The sequence below is a fragment of the Pelecanus crispus genome, chromosome 20 (assembly GCF_030463565.1).
Source record: "Pelecanus crispus isolate bPelCri1 chromosome 20, bPelCri1.pri, whole genome shotgun sequence".
NCBI lineage: Eukaryota > Metazoa > Chordata > Aves > Pelecaniformes > Pelecanidae > Pelecanus > Pelecanus crispus.
The window spans coordinates 5,500,349-5,525,925 of NC_134662.1; the positions used below are offsets into that span (position 1 = coordinate 5,500,349).

The following is a 25,577-nucleotide window of genomic DNA, read 5'->3' on the forward strand; positions in this document are numbered from 1 at the left end:
GAGAGCGGAGACACGGGGGGGTTAGCGGGGTTGGGGGGGGGCCGGGGGGGGGGGGTGGGCACACACCGCTGCCCCCCCACCTCACGCCTCCCGGCCGCTGGGCCAAGGCGAGCCCCCCGCTGCCATGGGGGGGGGGGGGGGGGTCCCGCCGTGGGGACGTGGTGGGTGTTGTGTCCGTCCCCCCGTCCCCGGCTGCCGCGCCCCCCCCCGGGCCCCCCGCCCTCGCCGCCTGCCCCCCCGGGGGTCCCCGGGGGTCCCCGCCGGGTCCCTTACGCTGTCGCTTTGGAAGGGGTTTAAGAAATTGCTGCTCAGCTCAGTGTCGTCCCGCGGGGTGCCGGGGGGGTTGCTCAGGGCCCCCAGGTTACTGGGGGAGCTCTGGGGGAGGGGGGAGAGAAATGTTAGGGGGGGGGTGGGGGGGGGGGTGGGAATGGGGCAGGGTCTTGGGACATGGGGGGGGCCCAGTGAATGGGGGGGGGGGGGGTGGCAATAAATGGGGTCCCAAAGGATGGAGGGGGATCCCAGTCCATGGAGGGGAGGGTCCCAGTGCATGGAGGGGAGGGCAATAAATGGGGGTCCCAGTACATTGGGGGGGGGGGGATCCCAGTGCATCGGGGGGCAATAAATGGGGGTCCCGGTCCATGAGGGGGTGCCAGTGCATGGAGGGGCCAATAAATGGCGGGGGGGGGTGGGGTGGGGTGTCCCAGTGCATGGGGGGGGTCCAATAAATGGGGTCCCAGTACATGGGGGGGGGGGCGGATCCAGTGCATTGGGGGGGCAATAAATGGGGTCCCGGTCCATGAGGGGGTGCCAGTGCATGGAGGGACCAATATATGTGGGGGGGGGGGTGTCCCAGTGCATGGGGGGGGTCCAATAAATGGGGGTCCCAGTCCGGGGGGGGAGAATCCCATCCCATAGGGGGTCCCAGTGCATGTGGGGGGACAATAAATGGGGTCCCAGTGCATCATGGTGGGGGCAGATCCCAGTCAATGGGGGGGGGGCCCAATAATGGGATCCCAGTCCATGGGGGGGGGTCCTAGTGCATGTGGGGGGGGCCCAATAAATGGGATCCCAGTCCATGGGGGGGGTCCTAGTGCATGGGGGGGGCCCAATAAATGGGATCCCAGTCCATGGGGGGGGGGTCCTAGTGCATGTGGGGGGGGCCCAATAAATGGGATCCCAGTCCATGGGGGGGGTCCTAGTGCATGGGGGGGGGGGCCCAATAAATGGGATCCCAGTGCATGGGGGGGGTCCCAGTGCATGGGGGGTGGGGGGGGGCAATAAATGGGGTGCCAGTGCATGTGGGGGGGGCCCAATAAATGGGATCCCAGTCCATGGGGGGGGGTCCCAGTGCATGCGGGGGCGGGGGTCCCAGCACACAGGGTTTCAGGGTCCCCACCCTCACCTTTGGCAGCCCATCCATGTCCCCGGAGCCTGCAAGGACGACAGCAGGGCGTCAGTGACCCCCCCACTCTGTGCCCCCCACCCTTGCTACCCCCCCCCGCCGTCCCCCCCCAGCCGCGGCGGGGGCTGCGCGGGGCCCGGCCACCCGCAGATGGAGCTCACGGAGCGCAGGCTGCGGCCACAGCGGGGCCGGGGACCACCGCCACGTCCCGGGGTGCTGGGGGGGGGACACGGCCCCCCCGGGCAGGGTGGGGTTGGGGTGGGGGTACCCACCTAAGGATCCGTTCATGTGGTGCGGCTCCATCGTGCTCAAGCCGCCCATGGGCCCCTCGGGTCCGGGCCCCATCGGGAACTGGAAGGGAAGGGGGGGGGGGGTGAGCAATGTGGGACCCCCCCAGCCCTGTGCCCCCCTGCCCAGCCCCGTCCCCCACCCCATCCCCGTCACTCACGTTCGGCCGGTTCCCCGCGGGCCCGATGGGGTTCATCATGGTGTACATGTTCTCACTGGAGTTGGTGGAGTCTGCGGGGGGGGGGACGTTGGGGAGGGGGAGGTCAGCATGGCACCCCAAATCCCCCCCCGCAGTGTCCCCCACCCCCCGTGCCGCGTCCCGTCCCGCTCCCCGCTGACACTCACCTCCGGGGCTGGGCAGGATTGGGGTGCCGGGGGGGCCCACGCCCCCGGGAGGGCCCTGGGGGGAGAGGAGGGGGGGGGGTTAGGGGGGGCCGCAGCGGGTTTGCCTGCAGCCCCCCCATGCCCCGAGTGCACCCCAACACTCACCACATAGTTCCCGGGGGACGAGGAGGAGTAGGCAATCTGGGGGGGACAAGAGCAGGGGGGTCAGCATGGGGGGGGGCATGGGGTCAGCATTGGGGGGCACAGAGCCGGCACCCTCATGGCCCCAGCCCGCCCCCCCCCCCCCCCCCCCCAACTTACAGAGTTGGCATTGGGGTTCGGCCAGGGCCCACGGCCGCCGGGGCCCCTGGAAGGCAACGGAGAGAGGTGAGGGGGGGGTCCCGCCGGCCCCTGGGCCCCCCCACCCCATGTGGCCACCGGCTCCCCCTGCCCAGCCCCGGGGTGGGGGGGCGCGGGGGGGGGGGGGTGGGTGCCTTACATGTTCATGGCGGGCATGCCAGGGCCGGCCAGCGAGCTGGGGGGGGGCCGCATCCCGCTGCCGTAGGTCTGCGGGGAGAGCAGGGCGTCAGCGGGACCGGGATGCTCCGTCCCTGTCGCCAGCCCCGTCCCCACCCCATCATTGTCTCCCTGTCATCTCCCTGTCCTCGTCCCCAAAGCCATTCCCATCCCTGTCCCCAACCCCATCCTCATCCCTAGCCCTGCTCCCATCCCCGTCTGTCGCCAGCCCTGTCCCCAACCCCATTCCCATCCCCATCCCTGCATCCTTGACCCCAAACCTATCCCCATCCCTGTATCCCTGTCCCCAACCCCATCCCCATATCCCTGTCCCCATCCCTGCATCCCTGGCCCCCAAGCCCATGCCCATTCCTGTATCCCTGTCCCCAACCCTGTCCGTCTCCCTGTCCCCACCCCATCATTGTCTCTGTCATCTCCCTGTCCTCATCCCCAACACCATTCCCACCCCTGTCCCCAACCCCATCCTCATCCCTAGCCCTGCTCCCATCCCCGTTGCCAGCCCTGTCCCCAACCCCATTCCCACCCCCATCCCTGCATCCCTGACCACAAACCCATCCCCATATCCCTGACCCCATCCTTGTATCCCTGACTCCAAACCTATACCCATCCCTGTATCCCTGACCCCAAACCCATCCCCATCCCTGTATCCCTGATCCCAAACCCATCTCCATATCCCTGTCCCCATCCCCATCCCTGTATCCCTGACCCCAAACCCATCCCCACCCCTGTATTCCTATCCCCATCCCCGTAACCCCATCCCCATCCATGTTTCCATTCCCATCCGCATCCCCACCCTTGTATCCTTGTCCCCATCCCTGTATCCCTGACTCCAAACCCATCCCCATCCCTGTATCCCTGATCCCAAACCCATCTCCATATCCCTGTCCCCATCCCCATCCCTGTATCCCTGACCCTGAAGCCATCCCCATCCCCATATTCCTATCCCCATCCCCAACTCCATCCCCATATCCCCATCCCTGTATCCCTGTCCCCATCCCCATATCCCTGACCCCAGCTCCATCCCTGTCTCCATACTTCCCAGTGCCCGTGCCCCGTGCCCTCACCTGGGGGGCCATGCCGGCCATGCCTCGCGGGGGGTTCATGCGCTGCATCGGGCCCCCCATGCCGGGATGCCCTGTGCGAAGGGGAGGAGGAGGTGTGAGACCCCCCCCCCGCCGCACCCCCACCCCACCCCACCGTGGGCGGGGGGGGGGACACGGGGACAGGGACCCCCCCCCCCAACTCACCCTGCGACCGCGCGGCCGGATCCATGGCGTTGGGCAGCAGTGGCTGGGAGCCGGGGACGCCCACGGGAGGCTGAGGAGGGAGGGGGGGACAGGGGGTCAGGGTGCTGCGGGACCCCCCCACCCAGAGGGGTCTGCACTCGCTTCGGCGTGGGGGGGGGGGTCCCTGTCCGCGACCACCTCACCTGGTTCGGCATCCGGAGCGGGGGGCCGGGGGCCGCCGGGGTAGCGGGGGGACATGAAGGGCTGCAAGAGAGGGGGCGGGGGGGTGAGCCGGGGCTGGGGGGCTGCGGCGTCACCCTGGGGGGGCCGGGGGGGGCTGGGGCACTGCTGCGGGCGCTGGGGGGGGGCGGCCGGGGGCTGCCGGGCTGGGCCCAGCCTTACCTGGCTGTGCGGCCCCAGCATGGGGGCACCGGGGTTGTGGGGCGGAGGGTTGGGCGTGGGGCGATGGCTGAGAGCCCGCAGGTCCCTTCAAGAGAAATAAAACACGGTTACGGGCGGGGGGGGCCTGGGGGGGGGGCAGCGGCCCCCGGGGGGAGCACCCCGGTGGGGGGTGTGGGGGGGGACACGGGGCCGGCCCCAGCCCAGGGCGGTGCGGGGTGGGGTGGGGGGCATGGGGGGGGGGGTGGATCTGGCTGTGCCGCGGTGTGAGGGGGGGCCCCCGGCTCGTGTAAACCCCCCGGCTGCACGCACACGCGGGGCTCAGGCGTGCGCACACGCTAAGGTCACGCACACGCCTGCAGACAGCGTGGGAGCACAACCGGGTTCCTCAGCACTGTGTGCGCGGGCCCCGGCATGCACACGGGCTCGCACACGCACTCCCATGCATGTGCTCACACATGGGTGCTTGCACGCATGCACACACCCCAGCCCTCTGCGCGCACACATGCATCATGCGCACCCGTGCACCACGCGCACGCACGCGGTGGCTCACATGCACGCGTGGAGCTCTGCAAGGACACGTGTGCACGCCCACATGCGCTCGCGCCCCACGCCGTGGGCACAGACACGCGATGCTCGCGCGCACGTACACGTGCACGTACGGCCGCCGGCACATGCACGCTCATGCACGAGCAAGCTCACACGCATGCACGCGTGCCGTCTCGCGCACAGGCACGCTCACACGCGTGCAGGCAGACGTGCTCACGCGTGCGCGAGCACACGCAGCAGGACGACACCCCCGAGCCCCCCCCGTGGGGGCTGCCCCGCCGCAGGCAGCGCAGGCGGGGGGGCACGGCCGCAGGGCAGGGCGCAGGCAGGCCGGTACCTGAAAGAAGGCGGGGGGCATGGGCCCCCCCGGCATGCCCTCGCCGGGGGGCAGGTTCCCCATCACCGGGCTGGGAGCCGCCGCTGCGCTCTGCGGGGAGAGGAGAGCTCAGCACCGGGGGGTCCCCCCCGGCACCCCCCCCGGCACGCAGGCGGTGCCGGATCCGGCTTCCGCAGCTGGGCCCCATCGCCGGTACGGCTGCGGCACCGGGGGCCGCTGACCCGCACGCTCGGGGCCACCGGCGTGTCCCAGCCCCAGGCCCACCCTGGCCCCCAGGTCCCCAATTTGCCCCCGAGCCCCCGGGCCGAGGCGTCAGCGCCAAGCCAGCCGCCGAGCTCGGCCTGCGCGAGCGAGAGGGCAGCGCGGGGAGAACCCGGCACGCTCCCCCTGCCAGCCAAATTGGGGGGCTGGGGGGGGGCTGCGGCCGGCCCTGCGGGGACCCCGTGGGGGCCGGCTGGGCCGGGGGGCGCGGGCAGGGGGCCCTGGCCCCACTCGCCTGCCGGCCCAGTCCGAGGGGAGCTGTTAAGGGAAGGAATGTGCCGGCTTTCCGGCTCGGCCCCTCCGCCACAACTGGTTTCAATTTGTAGGGGAGGAGGAGAAGCAGGGGGGGGACGACCTCGCGCTGCCCCCTCCGCCCGGGGGGCCCCGCGCCGCCCCACGGCCCCCCCAGCCCGCTGCCAGCCCTGCGGGGAGAGCGGGGCCCCCGGCTGCATTTGGAGGGGGGGGGCAGCACCCACTGATGGGTGCCAGGCTGGGGGCACCCACGGGTGCTGCCGGAGTGGAAATGGGGATGGGGACGCCGGGCGGGGAGGGTGAGACCCCGGGGGCTCCCGCGGTGGGCACGCGGGGCACGCCACGCACACGGGTCACGCCACGCACACGGGTCACACCTGGGAGACCGCTGACACGCGGCACACGGGTGACACCAGGCACACGGGTGACAGGGGGTGCCCAGGGGCACCCAGCCGGGGGTCCCCGCCCCACGGCGTGGCCGCAGCAGGGCCTGGCGCCTGCTGGGGTCCGGGGGCTGGAGGGGGGGGGTCCCAGGGCCCCCAGCCTCATTTCCCAGCTGCAGGATGCGGCCCCAGGGATCATTTGCAAGACAATGGGAGCCTTCGCAGGCTGCCAAAACCAACAGTGCCCGGGGGGGGCACCGGGGGGGCCAGGCATGGCCCCCCCATCCTGAAACCTCCCCCAGCACCCTGCACCCCCCAGCACCCCTCCTCGTTAACCCCCTTGGCCCCCACTGTGGTAGGGGACGGTGCCCCCCCGCCCCCACTGAGCTCTGGGGTGCGGGAGGGTCACGGGGAGCTCCTGCGTGGGGCGGGGGGGGGACACCTGGGGGATGTTTGGGGTGATGGGGGTGGCACAGGGCTCGCGGTGCCCGGCGTGGTGCCCACCATGGAGCCCACCACGGTCCCACCACGGTCCCACCACAGAGCCCACCACGGAGCTCATCAGGGAGCCACCACGGAGCCCACCATGGTCCCACCACGGAGTCATCACAGAGCCCACCATGGTCCCACCATGGAGCTCATCAGGGAGCCACCACAGAGCCCACCATGGTCCCACCACGGAGCCATCACAGAGCCCACCACGGAGCCCACCATGGTCCCACCATGGAGCTCATCAGGGAGCCACCACGGAGCCCACCATGGTCCCACCACGGAGCCATCACAGAGCCCACCACGGAGCCCACCATGGAGCCCACCATGGTCCCACCATGGAGCCCACCACGGTCCTACCACGGAGCCCACCATGGTCCCACCACGGAGCCCACCATGGTCCCACCACGGAGCCATCACAGAGCCCACCATGGTCCCACGACGGTCCCACGACGGAGCCCACCACGGAGCTCATCAGGGAGCCACCACGGAGCCCACCATGGTCCCACCACGGAGCCATCACAGAGCCCACCATGGAGCTCAGCACGGTCCCACCGCAGTGCCGGTCATGGTGCCCAGCACAGAGCCATCATGGAGCTCACCACGGTCCCACCATGCAGCCCATCACGGTGCTGATCACGGAGCCATCATGGAGCCCATCACGGAGCCCACCCACCCTGGCCCACCCCGGCATGGCGCAGGGGACCGGTCCCCGGCCAGCAGCCGCCCTTCGGTGGTGGTGGGGGGTCTGTCCCCATGGCCTGGGGCGTGCCGGGAGCGGCGAAGGGTGCGACGGCCGCAGCGTCACCCCCGCGGCCACGGGGCCGGCACGGCGCCCACAGAGCCGCCCCACGGACGGCAGGGCAGCCTTTGGGTGGGGGGCAGGCCCTGTGTCCCCCACCCGGGGACAAAGCCAAGGCGGGGGGGGGGTGCAGGCCCTGTCCTCTCTTGGGGACACCCCCCCCACTCTCCTGCCCCCACAGCACGGGGATGGCGCTTGACCCCCAGCCCCATGAAGGGGTCGGTGCTGCCCCCCCCGCCATGGCGGGGGCTGAATCGGGCCCCCCCCCCGGCACGCGGTGATGCAAAGCGGAGTTGCCATGGCAACAGGTTGGGGAGTTCCCGCTCCTCCTTGCAGGCTCAAGGTCAGGAGGGAGAAAATGGGGGGGGGACACGGGGGGGGGGGGGGGAGCGCAGGCTGGGGGCTCCCCATATGCTGCACCCCGGGGGGAGACCCCAAACCGCTGCCGCCACTCGTCAGACCCCAGCGGACCCCCCGGGGATGCGGGGTCAGCACCCCCACGACGCTGATGGCGGGGGCCCGATGCACCCCGGGGTGCTTGACCGAGCAGCACCCATGGGAGGGCGAGGGGCACCCGCTCCACGCCGGGGAGCCCCAGTTCACCCCGTGGGTACCGGTTTGGCGGTGGCGGTCGGTGGGCACCGGGATGGGGCCGCGGCCGTGCCGGGCATCCCACGGGGTGCAGCGTGGGGGGCTGCGGGGGCTCCCCCCCAAGCCGTCCCCAGCGCCCCGGCTCTGCCTGCCAGGCAGCACTGCCATGGCAACGCGGCCTGACCCGCGCCGCGTCCCCGGCGTCACCGCACCGGCAGCCTCATTAATTCCAGCATGGAAATCAGCTCTGCGCCGCGCCGGGGGCCGGGGGCGGCGACGGGGGGGGGGCCCTGCTGCAGCCCCGGCAGCCCCCGCGGTGCTGGCGCAGGCACACGCGTGCCCACGGGGCCCCGCCGCGGTGATGGGCGTCCCGGAGGGCGGCGGGGTCGTGTGTGTCCCCCCCCAAAGCTGGGTGCTGCTGTGGGGTGCTGAGCACCCGGGGAGGGGCGGGGGGAGCGGCTGCGGCCCTGCTCCGGCGGGATGGGGAGAGCGTCGGGGGCAACGCGTGCCCCGTGGCCTCCTGCGTCCCCCAGCAGCCCGAACGCCTGGGCGCTGCGTATCCCGCAGCGTCCCCCGGTGCCACGGGCCCCGTGGCGTCCTGCATGCCCCAGTGCATGCCACGGTGCATGCCATCCTGCGCGCCATGGACCCCGCAGCGTCCTGCATCCCCCGGTGCCACGGACCCCACAGAGTCCTGCATCCCCTGGTGCCACGGACCCCGCAGTGTCCTGCATCCCACGGTGCCACGGATCCCGCAGCATCCTGCATGCCCCAGTGCATGCCACAGTGCATCCCATCCTGCGCGCCACGGACCCCGCAGCGTCCTGCATCCCCTGGTGCCACGGACCCCGCAGTGTCCTGCATCCCCCGGCGCCACGGACCCTGTGGCGTCCTGCATGCCCCAGTGCATGCCATGGTGCATGCCATCCTGTGCGCCACGGACCCCGCAGCGTCCTGCATCCCCCAGAGCATCATCCCGCATCGCACAGCACCACGCATCCCACCGCAGCCCACACGGCACGGCACCCTGTGTCCCGCAGCATCCCACAGCGCCGTATATCCCACGGCATCCCGCATCCCACGGCCGTCTGCATCCCACGGCATCCTGCGCGCCACGGCACCGTGTATCCTGCAGCACCCCGTATCCCACGGCACTGTGGACCCCACAGCGTCCCACAGCGCCACGGATCCCACATCCCATGGCACCATGGATCCCACATCCCACGGTGCCATGGATCCCACATCCCATGGCGCCACGGATCCCACATCCCACGGTGCCATGGATCCCACATCCCATGGCACCATGGATCCCACATCCCACGGTGCCATGGATCCCACATCCCATGGCACCATGGATCCCACATCCCACGGTGCCATGGATCCCACATCCCATGGCGCCACGGATCCCACATCCCACGGTGCCACGGATCCCGTGGCACCCCGCATCCCTTGGCACCTCAGATCCCGTGGCACCTCGGATCCCACGGCATCCCGCACCCCCGGCACTGTGTCCCGTGCCCCATCCCAGGACGCGGTGCCCCCCCTCGCAGCCCCCTCCCAGCACCCCAGGACCCGGTTCCCCCCCGCACCCCCCGTGCCCCCCCGCAGCCCCAGGAGCGGGCGCGAGGGCAGCGGGGCTGTGGACTCTGTGCCAATCATTAACCCGCCGAAGGCTGGCGCCGATAAGGAGCGGAGCTGCCGGTGGCGGGGGGGTCCCGGTGGTGGTTGGGGGGGTCCCACCGAGCCCCAGGACCGTGGTGATCCCCCGAGGACACCAGGCGAGGTGGGGGGGGACACCCCAACCCCGCTGGGGTGCTCCCCATTTGGGAAGCGAGGGCCCCTTACTTTGGCCACGCTGCGGGACGGGGTCCGTGGGGTGGGGCCGGATTGGGGGTCCCCGTCTCCCGTGGGGTTGGAGGTGGGGACGGGCACACCGGGGTCCCTGGGGCGGGGGGGGGGGGCGCTGAGCCAGGCCCCCAGGGATTACCCCCCCTCCCCGCGCCGCCCTGCAAAATAGGTCACCCCGGCTGGCAGAGCCGGCGTTAACCCCGGGGCCGCCGGCGTCCTCGACACGGGGGTCTCGCCGGCGGGGGGGGGCAGGGAGTGGGGCGCAGAGCCCCCCCAGCACCGCGGTACTCACGTAGTCGTGGAAGGCTTTGGCCTCGCTGGAGTGCTCACAGGTTTCCCGGCGGTCGGGAGCGGCACAGTACAGGTCCCAGAAGACGCTGGAGGGGGGGGGACAGCGGGTCAGGACCCCCCCCGAAATGCATCCCCGTCCCCCCCACCCTGCCCTCACCCACCGCACGTCCCCCACCCACGGCTGAGCCCGGCCACACTCGTGTCACCGATGGCCGGTGGGGTGGGGGGGCCGGTGCTGGGCTCGTGTCGCCCCCCCCCCCCCGGCATGGCGGGGGCCTCCCGGCTCCGGCGCTGCCGCCTGTTTTCCCTGGAAACGGTCGCTACGGCCGGAGCGCAAATTCCTGGGACTTTACATCAGGCTGCAGCATCCCGGGGCGGGATGGGGGGGGGTCTCCCGCTGCCTGCGCCCCCCGGCCCGGCTGCCGGGGTGGGAACAGGCCGGCGGAGGGGCTGGTGCTGCACGTGTGTGTCCCCCCCCCAGCACCGTTTGTGGGTTGCCCCCCAGATTTGGGGTGTGGTGGCCGGGTGCTGGCAGCGGGAGGGTTAAGGGCCTGGAAGGCGCTGTGCCCCCACCTTCGTTGTCCGCCCCCCCCCCCCCATAAATCACCGACTAATCGTTTATTGGAAATGGCTAAATGCGGTGGTGGCGACACCGCGGCGCCCGGCACGGGCCGCATCCTGCAACCCCGCTGAGCCCCCCCCTCGCCGGCACGGCCACGTCAGGGTGAGACCCCCCACCACGACACCCCCCCCCCCCCCCACCGCCCGGCATCACCATCACCCCCCGGGGTGCTCCGCTGGGGCCCCCCCCGGGTGCGGGGGGTCCAGGCCCTGGGCTGGGACCCCCCCCTGCCGCCGGGTGCCAAATTGGATCCATCTGGAGGGGCCGGGCGGGGGGGGCCGGGGCGTAGCCGGGATGGGGGGGCCCCGAAATCGCTGATGGGAAAAGCAGAGCGGCAGGTTTATGGGGTACGAGGTGATGTGGCGGCAGCGTGGGGAGGGGGGGGGCGGCCCCCAGCCCCAATCCCAGCCCCACCGCCGTGGGGAGGGGGGGGTCCAGCCGCGCTCCCGGCCCCCCCCCCCGCCCCCCGCCACCCCCAGACTCACCACCACCAGGAGTGCAGGAAGCCGGGGGGCTCGCCCAGCGTGATGTTCTTCTCCCATCGGATCTGCGGAGAGGGGCGCGAGGGCCGTCAGGGCCGCGCCAGGCCTGACGCCCCGGGGATGGGCTCGGGGGGCCTGCAGGCCCCGTGGGGGTGGGGGGGTCCAGGAGGTGCTGCCCGCCCCCCCCTTACCTCCGACAGGAAGGTCTGGGCCGATTTCTGGGCCCCCCACGTGCAGCAGGTACTCGTAGACGTACAATGCCAGCCTGCGGGGACGGGGACGGGGTGTCAGGGCCAGGCACGGACCCCCCACCCGGGACCCACCACCCTGCTGCGGGGACAGCGTCCCCACGGCCGTCAACCGCCGGAGCGGCACGGTGCCGTCCCCGTCCGACAGACCCCAAAAGGGGGGACCCCGGGGGAGGGTCAGGATGCAGCCCCCCGTTAATAAATGCAGAATTAAGGAGGGGGATTCCATGTCACCTCCCTGCAAGGGACCCCCACGGGCATCGCGGGTGACGCCGAGCCCCACCGGTGACACCGGGCACCTCTCCACGGCAACCGCCCCGGTTCCCGGTTCCTGTCATCGGTGGGATGCGACGGGTGACACGCAACGGGTGACACGTCCCACGCAGGATGTGGCCGAGGGGGCCGGTGCCACCGCCGGTGTCCCCTGGCCAGGGACCTTCCGGGGGACACCGGGGACCCATCCCGGTGCTCCATCACCCCCCGGCAGCGGGGAACGGGACCTGCGGGGACCCCACGGGGGTGGCCGGGCTCAGGGGCCGGGGGGGGTGCAGCCCCCGGTTCTGGCAGGTGCCCCGGGGGGCGGATGAAGCCCCCGCCGGGGACAGCGGTGGCCCCAGCACCGGGGCACAGCGGGGACGGACACAGCCGGGAGTGCCAGGACACGCTGCCGGTGCCCCGGGGGATGGCACAGCCGGGGGGAGCATCCCGGTTCCCAGTACCCCGGGGGATGGCACAGCCGGGGGGAGCATCCCGGTTCCCAGTACCCCGGGGGATGGCACGGCCGGGGGGAGCATCCCGGTTCCCAGTACCCCGGGGGATGGCACGGCCGGGGGGAGCATCCCGGTTCCCAGTACCCCGGGGGATGGCACGGCCGGGGGGAGCATCCCGGTTCCCAGTACCCCGGGGGATGGCACGGCCGGGGGGAGCATCCCGGTTCCCAGTACCCCCGGGGGATGGCACGGCCGGGGGGAGCATCCCGGTTCCCAGTACCCCGGGGGATGGCACGGCCGGGGGGAGCATCCCGGTTCCCGGCAGATGGCAATGCCCAGGGGGAGCATCCCGGCTCCCAGTGGCCCCGGGGCACATCCCGGTTCCCGGTGCCCTGGGGAATGGCAATGCCCAGGGCACATCCCGGTGGTCCCGGTGCCCATCCCGGTTCCCGGTGCCCCGGGGGATGGCAATGCCCAGGGCACATCCCGGTGGTCCCGGGGCACATCCCGGCCCCTGGTACCCCGGGGGATGGCACGGCCCAGGGCACATCCCGGCTCCCGGCGGCCCCGGGGGATGGCACGGCCCGGGGCACATCCCGGTTCCCGGTGGTCCCGGTGCCCATCCTGGTTCCCGGTACCCCGGGGGATGGCACGGCCCGGGGCACATCCCGGTGGCCCCGGGGCACATCCCGGCTCCCGGTGCCCCGGGGGATGGCAATGCCTGGAGCACATCCCGGTGGCCCCGGGGCACATCCCGGTTCCCGGTGGTCCCGAGGGATGGCAATGCCCAGGGCACATCCCGGCCCCCGGTGGTCCCGGTGCCCATCCCGGTTCCCGGTGGCCCGGGGGATGGCAATGCCTGGAGCACATCCCGGTGGTCCCGGGGCACATCCCGGTTCCCGGTACCCCGGGGGATGGCACGGCCCGGGGCACATCCCGGTGGCCCCGGGGCACATCCCAGTTCCCGGTGGCCCGGGGGATGGCAATGCCTGGACCACATCCCGGTGGCCCCGGGGCACATCCCGGCTCCCGGTGCCCCGGGGGATGGCAATGCCTGGAGCACATCCCGGTTCCCGGTGGTCCCGAGGCACATCCCGGCTCCCGGTGCCCCGGGGGATGGCAATGCCTGGAGCACATCCCGGTGGCCCCGGGGCACATCCCGGTTCCCGGTGGCCCCGGTGTCCGGCTGAACCCCGCCGGCTCCCACTGCCCCGCGCCGGCTGCCGGTGCACCCCGCCGGGGCGGGGCCGCGGGGGTCCGCCCGCCCCCCGATTCCCCCTCCGCCGTCCCCCCCCGTTACCGTCCCCGCTCCCCCGGCGGCCGCCCCGGCAAACTTCCGCGCCCCCGGCCCGCGCCCGCCCCCGCCGCACTCACTTCTCGCGGGCCTGGCCGTCCGAGGGCACGCCGGAGCCCTTGCCCTTGGCGTACATGCTGGGGCGGCGGCGCGGCACCGGCTGTCAGCGGCCCCGGCCCCGGCCCCGCGTCCCCGCCGCCATCCCGGCCCCGGCCCCGGCCCCGGCGGCTCCGGCCGCGCACCCGCGGGGGAGCTTGAAACCGCCGCGCCGGGCCGGGGGTCCCCGCGCCGCCGCCTCCCCCCGCCCGGCTGTTCCAGCAACACCGCCCCCCCCCCCCCCGCCCGCGCCCGCCGCTCTTAAAAGGGCGATGGCAGCGCGGCGGCGTGGGGGGGGGGGGGACGGGGGGACGGGGGTGCGCAGGGGAGGGAGGGGCAGGGAGGCGGCGGGGGGGGGCCACGGGGATGGTGGGCACGGGGGGGCGTGGAGGGGCGGTGATATGAGGGGGGGCGCGGTGGTCACAGAGGGACGCGGACACGAGGGGGTGGGCATGGGGGGGACGCAGAGGATGGGGGGGATGAGCCTGGGGGGCACGGACACGAGGGGGTGGGCATGGGGGGACAGGGGCATGAAGGGGGACACGGACACGGCGGTCACAGAGGGACACGGACACGAGGGGGTGGGCATGGGGGGACAGGGGCATGAAGGGGGACACGGACACGGCGGTCACAGAGGGACACGGACACGAGGGGGTGGGCATGGGGGGGACGCAGAGGATGGGGGGGGTGAGCCTGGGGGGCACGGACACGAGGGGGTGGGCATGGGGGGATGCAGAGGATGGGGGGTGAGCCTGGGGGGCAGGGACGCGAGGGGATGGGCATGGGGGGACAGGGGCATGAAGGGGGACACGGACACGAGGGGGTGGGCATAGGGGGGACAGGGGGGCGGGGTGGGTGGGCACAGACGCGGTGGACACAGGGACGTGGATGGGGGGGGGGGGGACATGGAGGGCCACGGACACCAGGGGGCGGGCGCGGCCGCGGCGGACAGACGGACACGGACGTGATGGGGGGGCGCAGAGGGCCGCGCAGACGAGGGGACGGACACTGACACGAGGGGAGGGACACGGACACAGGGACGTGGAGACGAGGGGGTGGGCATGGAGGCACACGGGCACGGGGGGGCCCGGACACGAGGGGGTGGACACGGGGCACAGGTGCACGGGGGGACACAGACACGGGGGGGGGGGGGCACGGACGTGGGGAGCACCGAGACAGGGACACGGACCCTGCCCACGGACGTGGGCGCTCCCCCACGCACACCCTGCACCGAGCCCTCCCGCCCAGCCCGGGGGTCCCCTCGCAAGCAGGGGGGGTGACCCCACGCAGAGCCCCCCGTGGGTGCCGAGGCCCCCAGGGAGGGCCCGATCCTGGCCGCACGCGCTCCCCAGGCCGCCATGTTCATTGCACCAGCACATCACGAAGACCCCGACACCCCGCTGTGCTGCGGCCGCTTCACCGGGCGCCGCGATTGTGCACGCGTGTGTATGGCAGCGCACGCCTGTGCGTGTGGCAGCGCACGCGTGTGCGCGCGGCAGTGCACGTGGCGGCGCACGCCTGTCCGTGCTGCCGGTGAGCGCGCGTGTGCGCGCAGGCACCCGCGAACGTACATGGGGTGCGTGCGTGAGCGCCCAGCACATGTGTACCTACATGCATGTGCAAGCGTGTAGCAGCATGTGCACATCCGTGTGCGCCCACGCGTGTGCCGGGGGGGGGCATTGGATCCCCCCGCTTGGGTGCTCCGGGGGCACCGGGGCCACAGGGCTGGGGTCCCCCAGTCGGTGCCAGCAGGCGAGGCCGCGGGGATGCCCAGCACCCAGCTGGCCCCCCCCAGCCCCGAGACCCCCGGGGACCCCCCGGGCCCCTGGGGCAGGGAGCAGCAACGCGGCGGCACCCAGGGGCAGAGCCCTGCAGCACCCCAGGAAAGGGTTAGGGGGGTCTGGTGGTGGCCGAGGGGTGCTGAGGTGGGGGGTGCTGCCCCCTGTCACCCCCCGGGGCAGGCTACGCCCTGGCAGGGTGACACGGACAGCGGGACCCGCCTGTTCCTCTTCCCGCGGCCCTGCCTGCGCCAGGCAGAGAGGCGACCGGAGCACAGGCGAGTTGGGGTGCTGGGGCTGGGGGGGGGGTGTGGGGGGGGGGTGTGGAAAACCCACCCGCTGGGACCCCCGGGTGCTGCCCTGCCTGGGGAGAGAGGCAGCGGGGTGGGTGCCAGACTGGGCTGCGCTGGTTTGCACTGGGAGGGGGAAACGGGGACGCTCAGCGGGAACGGGGGGATGCTCAGGCAGGTGTTGCTGACCCCCCCCCGTTTCCCACCCAGGCGCCCGGCGGGGTGGAGGGGCCATGGGGCACCCTGCAGCCCCCCTAATGCTGCTGCTGCTGCTGCGCCACGCAGCCCCCTCGTCCCCCTGCTTCACCGTACCGCCGGACGCCCCTGCCCAGCTGGATTTGACCAACAGCAGCCATGAGTGCGCCGAGCTGGACTGGGGCCTCTTCCAGCAGCAGACCCGGCTGCAGCTGAGCCATAACGGCATCGGCGCCCTGAGCCCCTCATCCCGCGTCAAGCCGGGGCTGGAGGAGCTGGACCTGTCGCACAACCGGCTGCGGGAGCTGCCGGCCGCCTTCCTGAGCCCAGCACGGGGGCTGCGGCACCTCCAGCTGCAGCACAACCAGCTGCGGCAGCTGCCTGCCGACTTCTTCGCCAACGCCACGGCTCTGCAGAGCCTGCGGCTGGAGGGCAACCCCCTGCCCGCCGTGCCCCGCACCGCCTTCCAGGCCAGCCTGCGCTTCCTGGCCGTGGCGTGCCGCTGCGACGTGGTGGGCAGCGTCCTGGAACGCTGCGCCTGCTCCCAGCCCAACTGCACGGCGCCCCAGTGCCGCTGCCTCACGCCCCACCGCGATTTCAACGCCCCCGATTTCTACGCCCAGGAATGCTGGAGCAACGTGGGGCTGGTAGCCGGCATGGCTGGGGCCGCCAGCGTGGTGGCCGTGCTGCTGCTGGTTGCTGCCGTGCTTTGCTACCGGCGGAGGAAAGCTGCTGCCTCTGTTGCCACCGTGGGATGGGGTAAGCGGGAGTCCACCGCAGCCCCTCGACAGCCCCGCTACATCAGCCGGGCCGCTGAGATCGGCACCACCGAAGCCGCTGCCTCCCCGGACTATGAAAACGTCTTCATGAGTCCCTGCATCGCCCCGGCCGCTGCGCAGGGCTGGACTCCGGGCTGGCAGGAGAAGCAGTACAGGTGAGGCTGCGGCGCGGGGACTGGCTGCTCAGGGCATCGCCTCCCCTGCTGTGCTGTACCGTGCCATGTCGTCCCATGCCATGCCATACCGTGCCGTGCCATCCCGTCCCATCCCATCCTGTGCCATGCTGTGCTGTGCCATGCTGTGCCATGCTGTGCCATGCCATGCTGTGCCATCCCATCCCATCTCATCTCATCCCATCCCATCCCATCCCATCCCATCCCATCCCATCCCATCCCATCCCATCCCATCCCATCTCATCTCATCCCATCTCATCTCATCCCATCCCATCCCATCTCATCCCATCCCATCCCATCTCATCCCATCCCATCTCATCCCATCCCATCCCATCCCATCCCATCTCATCCCATCCCATCCCATCTCATCTCATCCCATCTCATCCCATCTCATCTCATCTCATCTCATCTCATCTCATCCCATCTCATCTCATCTCATCATCTCATCTCATCCCATCCCATCTCATCCCATCCCATCCCATCTCATCTCATCTCATCTCATCATCCCATCCCATCCCATCCCATCCCATCTCATCCCATCCCATCTCATCTCATCTCATCTCATCCCATCCCATCCCATCCCATCTCATCCCATCTCATCTCATCTCATCTCATCCCATCCCATCCCATGCCATGCTGCCTGGTGCCACGCTGTCCAGTCCCATGCATGCCACCCCATGCCACCCCACCCCACCCCCCCACGCCATCCCGTGCTGTCCCATCCCACCACCCAAGGCCCAGGCGTTTGCAGGGGCCGAGCCCTTTCCCCCCCCGCACCCCCAGAGCCGCCCCATGGTGTTCGCCCCCCCGTCGGGGCCCAGCCCCCCCTGCCCACCCCACCTCCCGGGCAGGGTGCAGTGGGTGCCACCCCTCCGTGTTGCCCCCAGCCCCCAGGTCCCGGCGGATGACAACTATTTCCTGGAGGTCGAGGCCGTCGGCAGGGACCAGCCCATCTACGCCAACACGCAGTACCACGGCGAGGACAGCGTCTACGTCGTCCCTGACCAGTGAGGGGCCGGGGGGGCCGGGGGGGCCCTGGGGGGGAAGCTCTGGCTCCCACCATCGCTTCTCCCTGGGGTTTTCCCTGGTGGCCCCCCAGCCCGGAGGGGACGGGATGGACCCTCCCCATGGATGAGGGCTCCATGGGTCTCCCACGGCTGGGACGGGGACGCGTGTGGTCCCCACGCACACATCCTGCCGGGGACGCCTTTCTCGGGGGGAGGGAGGGGTATTTTTAACACCCCCGCCCCCCTCCTTCGCCCCAGTTCCCACCGCAGGGCGAGGGCTGAGGGCTGGCGTTTCCTCCCGGGGCTGGCGGCCACCGACCGCGGGGACGCCTCGGCGCAGCATCCGCCGGCAGCCGGCACGCCGGAGCCTTCCCGGCCGGGGACATGCATGGGCCCCCCCCCCCGGGGCCATCTGGTAGAGCGGGGGGCCGCGGGGTGACCGTGGCCTACGGTTCCTCTTCCCCTTTCAGCTGCCGATGGAGAGTGTCAGGGTGCACGTGCGCGTGGGGACGTGCTGACGGTTGGGGACATCCGGGCACCGGGACCGCTGCTGCCTGCACCCCCCCTTTTCCTGCTAAATCTGCCAGCAGCCCGGGGACACGGGGGCACCGCGGAATGGCCGGGTGCCCCCCCCGGCCCCGCGTGGCTCCCCTGAGCTCCAGCCCTTGCGATGCTCCACCGTGCCCCATTAAACAGTTTAATTATCTTAAATTACCTGTGTAGCTCATGGTCTGCTGGGAGCCCCAGGCAGGACACGGGGTGCTGCTCCCAGGCCGCATCCGTCCCTCCGGCAGCAGCGTGGTGGCACCAGCCGAGCAGAGCCATGGCTCGTTACCTTTAACGGCGCTGGCGGCCCCGATAAGCGGTGTCGGTAGCACAGGGGCGGCCGTAAACATTAACCCAAAGCAGCTGCTGGAGGCTGGAGGTCCCTGGGGAAAGTCCATGGAGCTCCCAGAGTCCCTGTCCCCAGAGCCGGGGGTCCCAAGGGAGCAGGACCCTCAAGGACAGGTCCCCAGAGCCCCAGTCCCCAGAGCGGGGGGTCCCAAGGGAGCAGGACCCTCAAGGACAGGTCCCCAGAGCCCCCGTCCCCAGAGCGGGGGGTCCCAAGGGAGCAGGACCCTCAAGGACAGGTCCCCAGAGCCCCAGTCCCCAGAGCGGGGGATCCCAAGGGAGCAGGACCCTCAAGGACAGGTCCCCAGAGCCCCCGTCCCCAGAGCGGGGGGTCCCAAGGGAGCAGGACCCTCAAGGACAGGTCCCCAGAGCCCCAGTCCCCAGAGCGGGGGGTCCCAAGGGAGCAGGACCCTCAAGGACAGGTCCCCAGAGCCCCCGTCCCCAGAGCGGGGGGTCCCAAGGGAGCAGGACCCTCAAGGACAGGTCCCCAGAGCCCCAGTCCCCAGAGCAGGGGGTCCCAAGGGAGCAGGACCCTCAAGGACAGGTCCCCAGAGCCCCAGTCCCCAGAGCGGGGGGTCCCAAGGGAGCAGGACCCTCAAGGACAGGTCCCCAGAGCCCCCGTCCCCAGAGCGGGGGGTCCCAAGGGAGCAGGACCCTCAAGGACAGGTCCCCAGAGCCCCAGTCCCCAGAGCGGGGGGTCCCAAGGGAGCAGGACCCTCAAGGACAGGTCCCCAGAGCCCCAGTCCCCAGAGCGGGGGGTCCCAAGGGAGCAGGACCCTCAAGGACAGGTCCCCAGAGCCCCAGTCCCCAGAGCGGGGGGTCCCAAGGGAGCAGGACCCTCAAGGACAGGTCCCCAGAGCCCCAGTCCCCAGAGCGGGGGATCCCAAGGGAGCAGGACCCTCAAGGACAGGTCCCCAGAGCCCCCGTCCCCAGAGCGGGGGGTCCCAAGGGAGCAGGACCCTCAAGGACAGGTCCCCAGAGCCCCCGTCCCCAGAGCGGGGGGTCCCAAGGGAGCAGGACCCTCAAGGACAGGTCCCCAGAGCCCCCGTCCCCAGAGCGGGGGGTCCCAAGGGAGCAGGACCCTCAAGGACAGGTCCCCAGAGCCCCCGTCCCCAGAGCGGGGGGTCCCAAGGGAGCAGGACCCTCAAGGACAGGTCCCCAGAGCCCCCGTCCCCAGAGCGGGGGGTCCCAAGGGAGCAGGACCCTCAAGGACAGGTCCCCGGAGCCCCAGTCCCCAGAGCGGGGGGTCCCAAGGGAGCAGGACCCTCAAGGACAGGTCCCCAGAGCCCCAGTCCCCAGAGCGGGGGGTCCCAAGGGAGCAGGACCCTCAAGGACAGGTCCCCGGAGCCCCCGTCCCCAGAGCAGGGGGTCCCAAGGGACCGGGACCCTCAAGGACAGGTCCCCAGAGCCCCAGTCCCCAGAGCGGGGGGTCCCAAGGGAGCAGGACCCTCAAGCCCTGGACCCCAAAGCCCCCGTCCCCAGAGTGAGGGTCCCCATATCCCGCATCCCTCAAGCCCCTGACCCCAAAGCCCATGTCCCCAGAGTGAGGGTCCCCATATCCCACGTCCCTCAAGCCCCAGTCCCCGCTGGGAGCTGCCGAGGGGCTGGGCAGCCCAGGACACCCCCGGGATGCGCTGGAAGAGGGGACGGAGCAGAGAGGAGCCATGGGCAGCAGAGCCGCCCCGTCCAGCTGTGGTGAGTCCCCTGGGACACGACGCGTGCCGCCCACCTCCGCGGTGGCACAGCCCGGGGGAGCCGGGGTTTTTCCCCACCCTTCGGTGTCCGCGGGGTCCCACGGCTGGGGGTACCTGGAAATCGGGCAGCATCCATGTCCTGGCGGACGTCCCGCCCAGGGGGTCAAGGCTGCGCCCAGCACCCATCTCAAGGACACAAACAACTCAAAGGTCTCCGGGAGCATCGCCCAGGCATTACTCACCCGCCGCGGCAGCCGCTGGCAGGGTGGGGATGGGGCCGGCCCAGCCCCGGAAAGCCGTAAGGATTTACCGGCAAATCCTTATGGAGTCAGCTCCCGGCCTGCGGAGGGGGGCCGAGGGTCCGCGCTGCGGGACCCCCGGCTGAAGGCGACCCGCTGCCAGGCTTCGGTGCCGGCTCACCCCGTGCCGTCGGAGACCCCCACTACTTGTGCGGGAAAAGCAGCCAGCATCCCCGTTCCCATCACTTTATTTACATTATTAGATTATTTCTGTTGTATAGAAATATATAAAATACAAATACACGAAAAAAAACCTTTCCCCAAAAGGCATCGTACTATAAAATACAATAAGTTAGCAATAAATAAGAGGGTTGTATAAATAAGTCTCTAAGCAGAGGAGAGACGATGCTCGGACGTGGCGGGGCTGCGGCCCCCCGGGGGCAGACCCCCCCTGGCCCCTTTGGGCTCTCTCGGGTGGGAAGGTTCCAGCTACCAAATAAAATACGGTTTTAAATAAGGGAAGAGAAGGGGGAATAAGTTATTATGGTATGCGGAGGGGGGGTTCGCAATCGGAGACCCCGGGGCCGAGCCGGATGGTGGAGCCGGGGCTGGCGTGGAGGCTTTTCGTGCCACAGGGTCTGGTTTTTGGGATGCTGGCGCTGCCGGAGGCGGGCAGGCTCTGCCCCGTGGGGCGGTGACGGGTCCAGCCGGAGCCGGAGGCGATGCCGTCAGGCGCAGTGGCACCTGGTGACCAGCATGTCCTCGAAGAGGGTGGAGACCAGCCTGCCCTCGCCATCGTAGTGCATCAGCACCATGGGGTCGTAGCCGGCAGGCACGCAGCAGGGCGGCGGGGTGGCTTTGGAGAGGGAGTGCATGCGGGCTTTGATCTGGGCGTGCATGCTGGCCGGCTTGTAGTTGTGGGGGCAGGAACCTTCGCAGAACCTCATGTAGTAGCTGTTGGGGGCGATGACCCAGTCCGACCAGCCGATGTCCTGGAAGGAGACCTTGAGAGACTTGAGGCAACACTTCCCATCACTCTTCCCGCACTCCTCCTCCAGCCCCCGGGCTCTCCTGGCCCCCCGTCCCGCGCTCTCCTGGCTTTCCACCTCCAGCACCAGGGTCTCGCCCCCCGAGGTGGCCAAGAGGGTTGAGACGTCGGCCGTGAAGGCCAGCTCCAGGTGCAGCGTGTCCTCCGGACCGGCAGCCCAGGGCCGGATGGCCGCTGTGAGGTCCAGGCTCGGGGCGTCGCGGTCCAGCTCTTGGCTACGCAGGAGCTGGGGGGGCCCGCGAGCCCCCCGCAGCGCGTAGATGCTGACGCGGAGGGGCACCGGGCTGTTGAGCGGGGATGCGCCGGGGGATGCCAGCGACTGCTTGAAGAGCTTCAGCTCCGCCTGTGCCACCCGGAGCTGCCGGTGGAAAGCCTCGGTGCGGGAGAGGATGAGATGGTAGCAGTAGGGGCCGTGGGGGTCCTGGTCTCCCTGGGGGTCCTGGTGTCCGTGGGGGACGTCCGGCCGGTGCAGCACTGCAGACACAGGGAGGACAGCTGATGTAAGAGCTGGCAATCCATCCTGCCGGCCAAGGCTCGTGACCACCGGCTCCTGTCGGGCAGCCAAACCGCCGCCTCCGGGGAATCACCTAAATCCCGAGGGATGCCGAGGCCGGGGACATCCGGCTCCATCCTCAACCCTGGATCACGCAGGACCCACCGTCCCCGGGGAGCCCAGCCTGAGGGTCTCGCCGTGGGACGGCAGCTGGTGCCGGAGCAGGTGCCCCCCCTGCCCTGGCTGTCCCCCCCAGGCCGAGCAGCAGGAGCTGAATCACCCCAGATCCACCCCTAAATCACCCCAGATCCAGATCCACCCCTAAATCACCCCAGATCCAGCTAAAACCCCAAACGCACGGAGCAGCCAGCCGGGGCTCGAGGGACAGCACCTCCCCTCCACCCACCCCCAACCTGGCTCAAACCCTGCCCCGAGCGCCCGCAGCCGCCACCCACGCTGGCCAAAGCTTTCATCCCACATTTACCAGTTTTTTGCATTTTTAAGCAAAACAGCTTGAAACGGTGGCTCCTCCCCACTGCCGGGGCAAGGGAAATGGCTGGGACGAGGATGACCGCGGCCACCACGATTCATGCCCGGTCATGTCCCGGCACATGCCGAGGCAGCCGGGCTGACGTGCCCAAGCGGGGACACGGCGGGGGACACATGCGTGTGTGCCCGGGGGTGACGAGGGTCACGCGTGGAGCCACGGCCACTTACGTGTGGGGGTCAGGCGATGCAGGCGCCTGGTCCTGGGCACGGCTCCCTCCTCCTCCTCCTCCTCCCGGCTCCGGTTTCCCGTCAGCTCAGCCACTTTCTGCTGGTACCCGCCGCTGCGCTCTCTGGATGCTCTCCTGGTCCAGCTGGTGCCGGACCACGGGGGGTGCGGGCATCCCCAACCGCTCCAGGATCCCCTTTTTGATGGCTTCCAGCTGGAGCCTGTCCTTATCCCACGCGTGGGGCCTCAGCTCCACGCCGGCGAGAAGCAGCAGGAGCTGGAGGCAGGTGAGGGCAGCCCCCACGTCCCTCGGCATCGCACAGGCAGCCGGCGCTCCGGGGGGGGATTTATTTGCAAAACCTCTCGCGCAAAAGCTGGCCGCACAGCTCCCCGCGATGCTGCCAGGGGAATGAATGAAGTGGACCAGACCTGACTTTATAGGAGCCGAACTTTGCCCGCCCTCCGTCCCCCCCTCCCCGTCCCGGGCTGCGGGCGGGTGACGCTGGAGTAAACACCCGGCAGGAATCTCTCCTCTCCGCCTGGGATTTCATACAGGAGCTCGGATGGTGCTGGAGTTGGGAGATCTGCAAGCTGGTTTGCAGCAAATGGAATACTTTTCTCGGACACACGCGCTTCCCTTCCGCCTCCCGTTTTCCCTGCGGATCGCCGTGCCAGCTCACGGCTGGGGGATCCCCTTCACCTCCCCTGCCCCATCGGTGAGGGGCAAGCGGCCGCGGGCGACATCCGACGGCCTCAGAGGTGGCAGAGCGGGTGGCAGGGGGTGATGGAGAGGTGATGTGGGGGCAGGCGAGCGCTGCGGGCAGCATCGTGGCACGGCTTGTCCGTCCCCGCATCCTTGGCTGCCTTCTCCATCCTTCGCCTTGCACCGGTGCCCGTCGGTACGCGGGGTCCCCGTTAGCACACAGGGCTGAGCTGGGCATGCAGCCCCTTCCCTAAAACCCCCCCAAAGAAGCAGCGGAGCAGGGAAGCTGTGGCTGGGCAGCCCGGCTCATGCCGGCACGTGGATGGAGGAGGGAGCGGATCAGCAGTGGACCTTGTCTCACCGAACCAGGTGACGACACCGCGTGCGGCCGGTGGCAGGTGTGGCCAGGGGACGGCTCTGCCCCGCGTCCGGTCCCTCCTGAAGTGACGGTGGCCGGGGTTACATCATCCCCGGGCAGCCCAAAGGTGGTCGGGATGGAGCCGGGCACGCCGGGGTGGCACGGATCCAGCGGGGCCACGTGCGGCGGAAAGCACCGTGCCAGCCCGGGGCTGCCCGTGCACCAGGGAAGTAAAAACCCATGGTGGGAACAAGCCACTGAGGCCGGCACAGGACAGCCCATCTCTTGCCTTCTCCCAAGGGATGCTTTGACCAAAAAAACGTGAGCAGAGGGATGAGAAACCCCCGGTTGGATGAGGCAACGGGCAGGACCCCCCCCCCGGCGCTGGCCGGGGCAGGCGAGGCCGTTCCCAAATGTCCTGAAGTCGAGCCAAGTGCCTGGTCCTTAACTGCGGTCCCGCCACGGGCTGAACGTGCTCACAGTAATCCCATGATTTATGGCTCTTCACCCTCTGCTCCTCCTCAGGAGCCGGCTCCGGCGTTGCTCCTGCCCTTCTCACTCAGTTTCTCAAGGGGTTGCCTGAGTCAAAACCGATACAAAACCGAGACCAAGCGTTTCACCCTAGAACGCACGAAATGAGAAGTTTGTCAGCACAAGCAGTGTCACATGCGGGGGATCGCCCCGGGCTCCGGCTCCTCTGGACCCGTCCTTGCAGAGGGGTGGGTGAAGGGGGGCAGGAGGAGCCCACCCGGAGACCTCGCACCATTGCACCCTGCCTTTCTCTGCCCGCAGCCTCCGGCTTGGGAAGAAACCCCCCTGCGCCGCTCCCAGGGAGACCTCGGGGCCAGGTTTATCTCCAGCGCTTTGTCCCATGCGGAGCTGGGCACGGTCCCGCGGCTGCCGTGGGGGCACGGCGCCCGTCCCTCCGGCAGCTGGGCAGGGAACGCGCTCGGGGGAGCCTGCCCCAAAACATTGCCCACGGGGAGCTGGGCCGGGCGCTGGCTCCTCAGCCGGTGCTTTTGTTCTAGCTGGAGCTGTGGGATCCTTCGGGAGCTCCCTAGAGCACCAAGCCCCTCTGCGAGCCCCTCTCCTGGGGGGTTTATCAGCTGGGACGATCGCAACCCCTCAGCCCCCCAGCTCGAGGAAGAAGGGAGCGGGAGCGTCACCCCAGGAGCAGCACAGAGCTGCGGGTAACACCCCAGGGTAGAACCGCCATGCCACCCCCTCCGCCCCAAGCATCTCCGGGTCCCTGGCAGGCGCCAGCCCCACCGCCAGCACCCTCAACCATCTGCAAGGTGCCAAACGCGCTCATCCAAAGCCAAATCAGAGCCGCGCAGCGTGTCCGGGCACAGGAAGAAGCCCTGACCCACCAGCAGTCACATTGCCCGGCCCTTGAGCAAGACCCAGCAAAACCCTAAATCCTGAAGTTCTGCTTTTGCAATTAATTTTCTAACTGTAGGCACGTTGCGTGGTACGAGCCCCATCCACGAGTGACGCACGGTGGCTCGTGCTCGGAGAGCATCAAAGTTTGCCGAAGCCGGATGTTTTCCCCCCGAAAGGCGCCAGCCATGGAAGTTGGAGATTTACAGTCCGCCAACAGCCATAAAACTTGTGTTTTAAGAGCAGCGGTTGTGAATGCTGAGCAACCTCTTATGAAATGTCCCGGCGTGTCCTCACCAGCCTGCAAGATGCGATTGCACAGCCTCAGACCCGTGTGTAAACAGCATCCCACGTTTCCTCCGGTCCTTGCTGGGCCATTAGCGCATCGTCTTTTGCATCAGAA

At 70.3% G+C, this 25,577-nt stretch overlaps 3 protein-coding genes across 3 annotated transcripts in view; 1 reads left to right on the forward strand and 2 right to left on the reverse strand.

Annotated features, from left to right (window-relative positions):
• Positions 1-13,471, reverse strand: part of SSBP4 (single stranded DNA binding protein 4) — a 13,741-nt gene extending 270 nt beyond the window's left edge. The window contains 20 exon segments of the mRNA XM_075723859.1: positions 274-375; positions 1,403-1,431; positions 1,675-1,753; positions 1,851-1,921; positions 2,036-2,090; positions 2,180-2,215; positions 2,336-2,381; positions 2,514-2,581; positions 3,616-3,686; positions 3,799-3,868; positions 3,981-4,004; positions 4,006-4,041; positions 4,180-4,221; positions 4,223-4,264; positions 5,063-5,152; positions 9,981-10,065; positions 11,087-11,148; positions 11,275-11,310; positions 11,312-11,348; positions 13,416-13,471. Coding sequence (XP_075579974.1) covers positions 274-375; positions 1,403-1,431; positions 1,675-1,753; positions 1,851-1,921; positions 2,036-2,090; positions 2,180-2,215; positions 2,336-2,381; positions 2,514-2,581; positions 3,616-3,686; positions 3,799-3,868; positions 3,981-4,004; positions 4,006-4,041; positions 4,180-4,221; positions 4,223-4,264; positions 5,063-5,152; positions 9,981-10,065; positions 11,087-11,148; positions 11,275-11,310; positions 11,312-11,348; positions 13,416-13,471 — 1,137 coding nt within the window.
• A 2,285-nt stretch (positions 13,472-15,756) lies between these two features.
• On the forward strand, positions 15,757-17,657 carry LRRC25 (leucine rich repeat containing 25). Its single transcript, XM_075723860.1, has 2 exons — positions 15,757-16,628; positions 17,534-17,657. Exons 1-2 carry the CDS (start codon positions 15,757-15,759, stop codon positions 17,655-17,657), a joined length of 996 nt encoding a protein of 331 aa, XP_075579975.1.
• Positions 17,658-21,205: 3,548 nt separating this feature from the next.
• GDF15 (growth differentiation factor 15) lies at positions 21,206-23,049 on the reverse strand. The gene is given in 3 exon segments (XM_075723888.1): positions 21,206-21,999; positions 22,736-22,841; positions 22,843-23,049. Coding segments are annotated over 3 exon segments (1,107 nt in total).
• Positions 23,050-25,577: the final 2,528 nt, after the last annotated feature.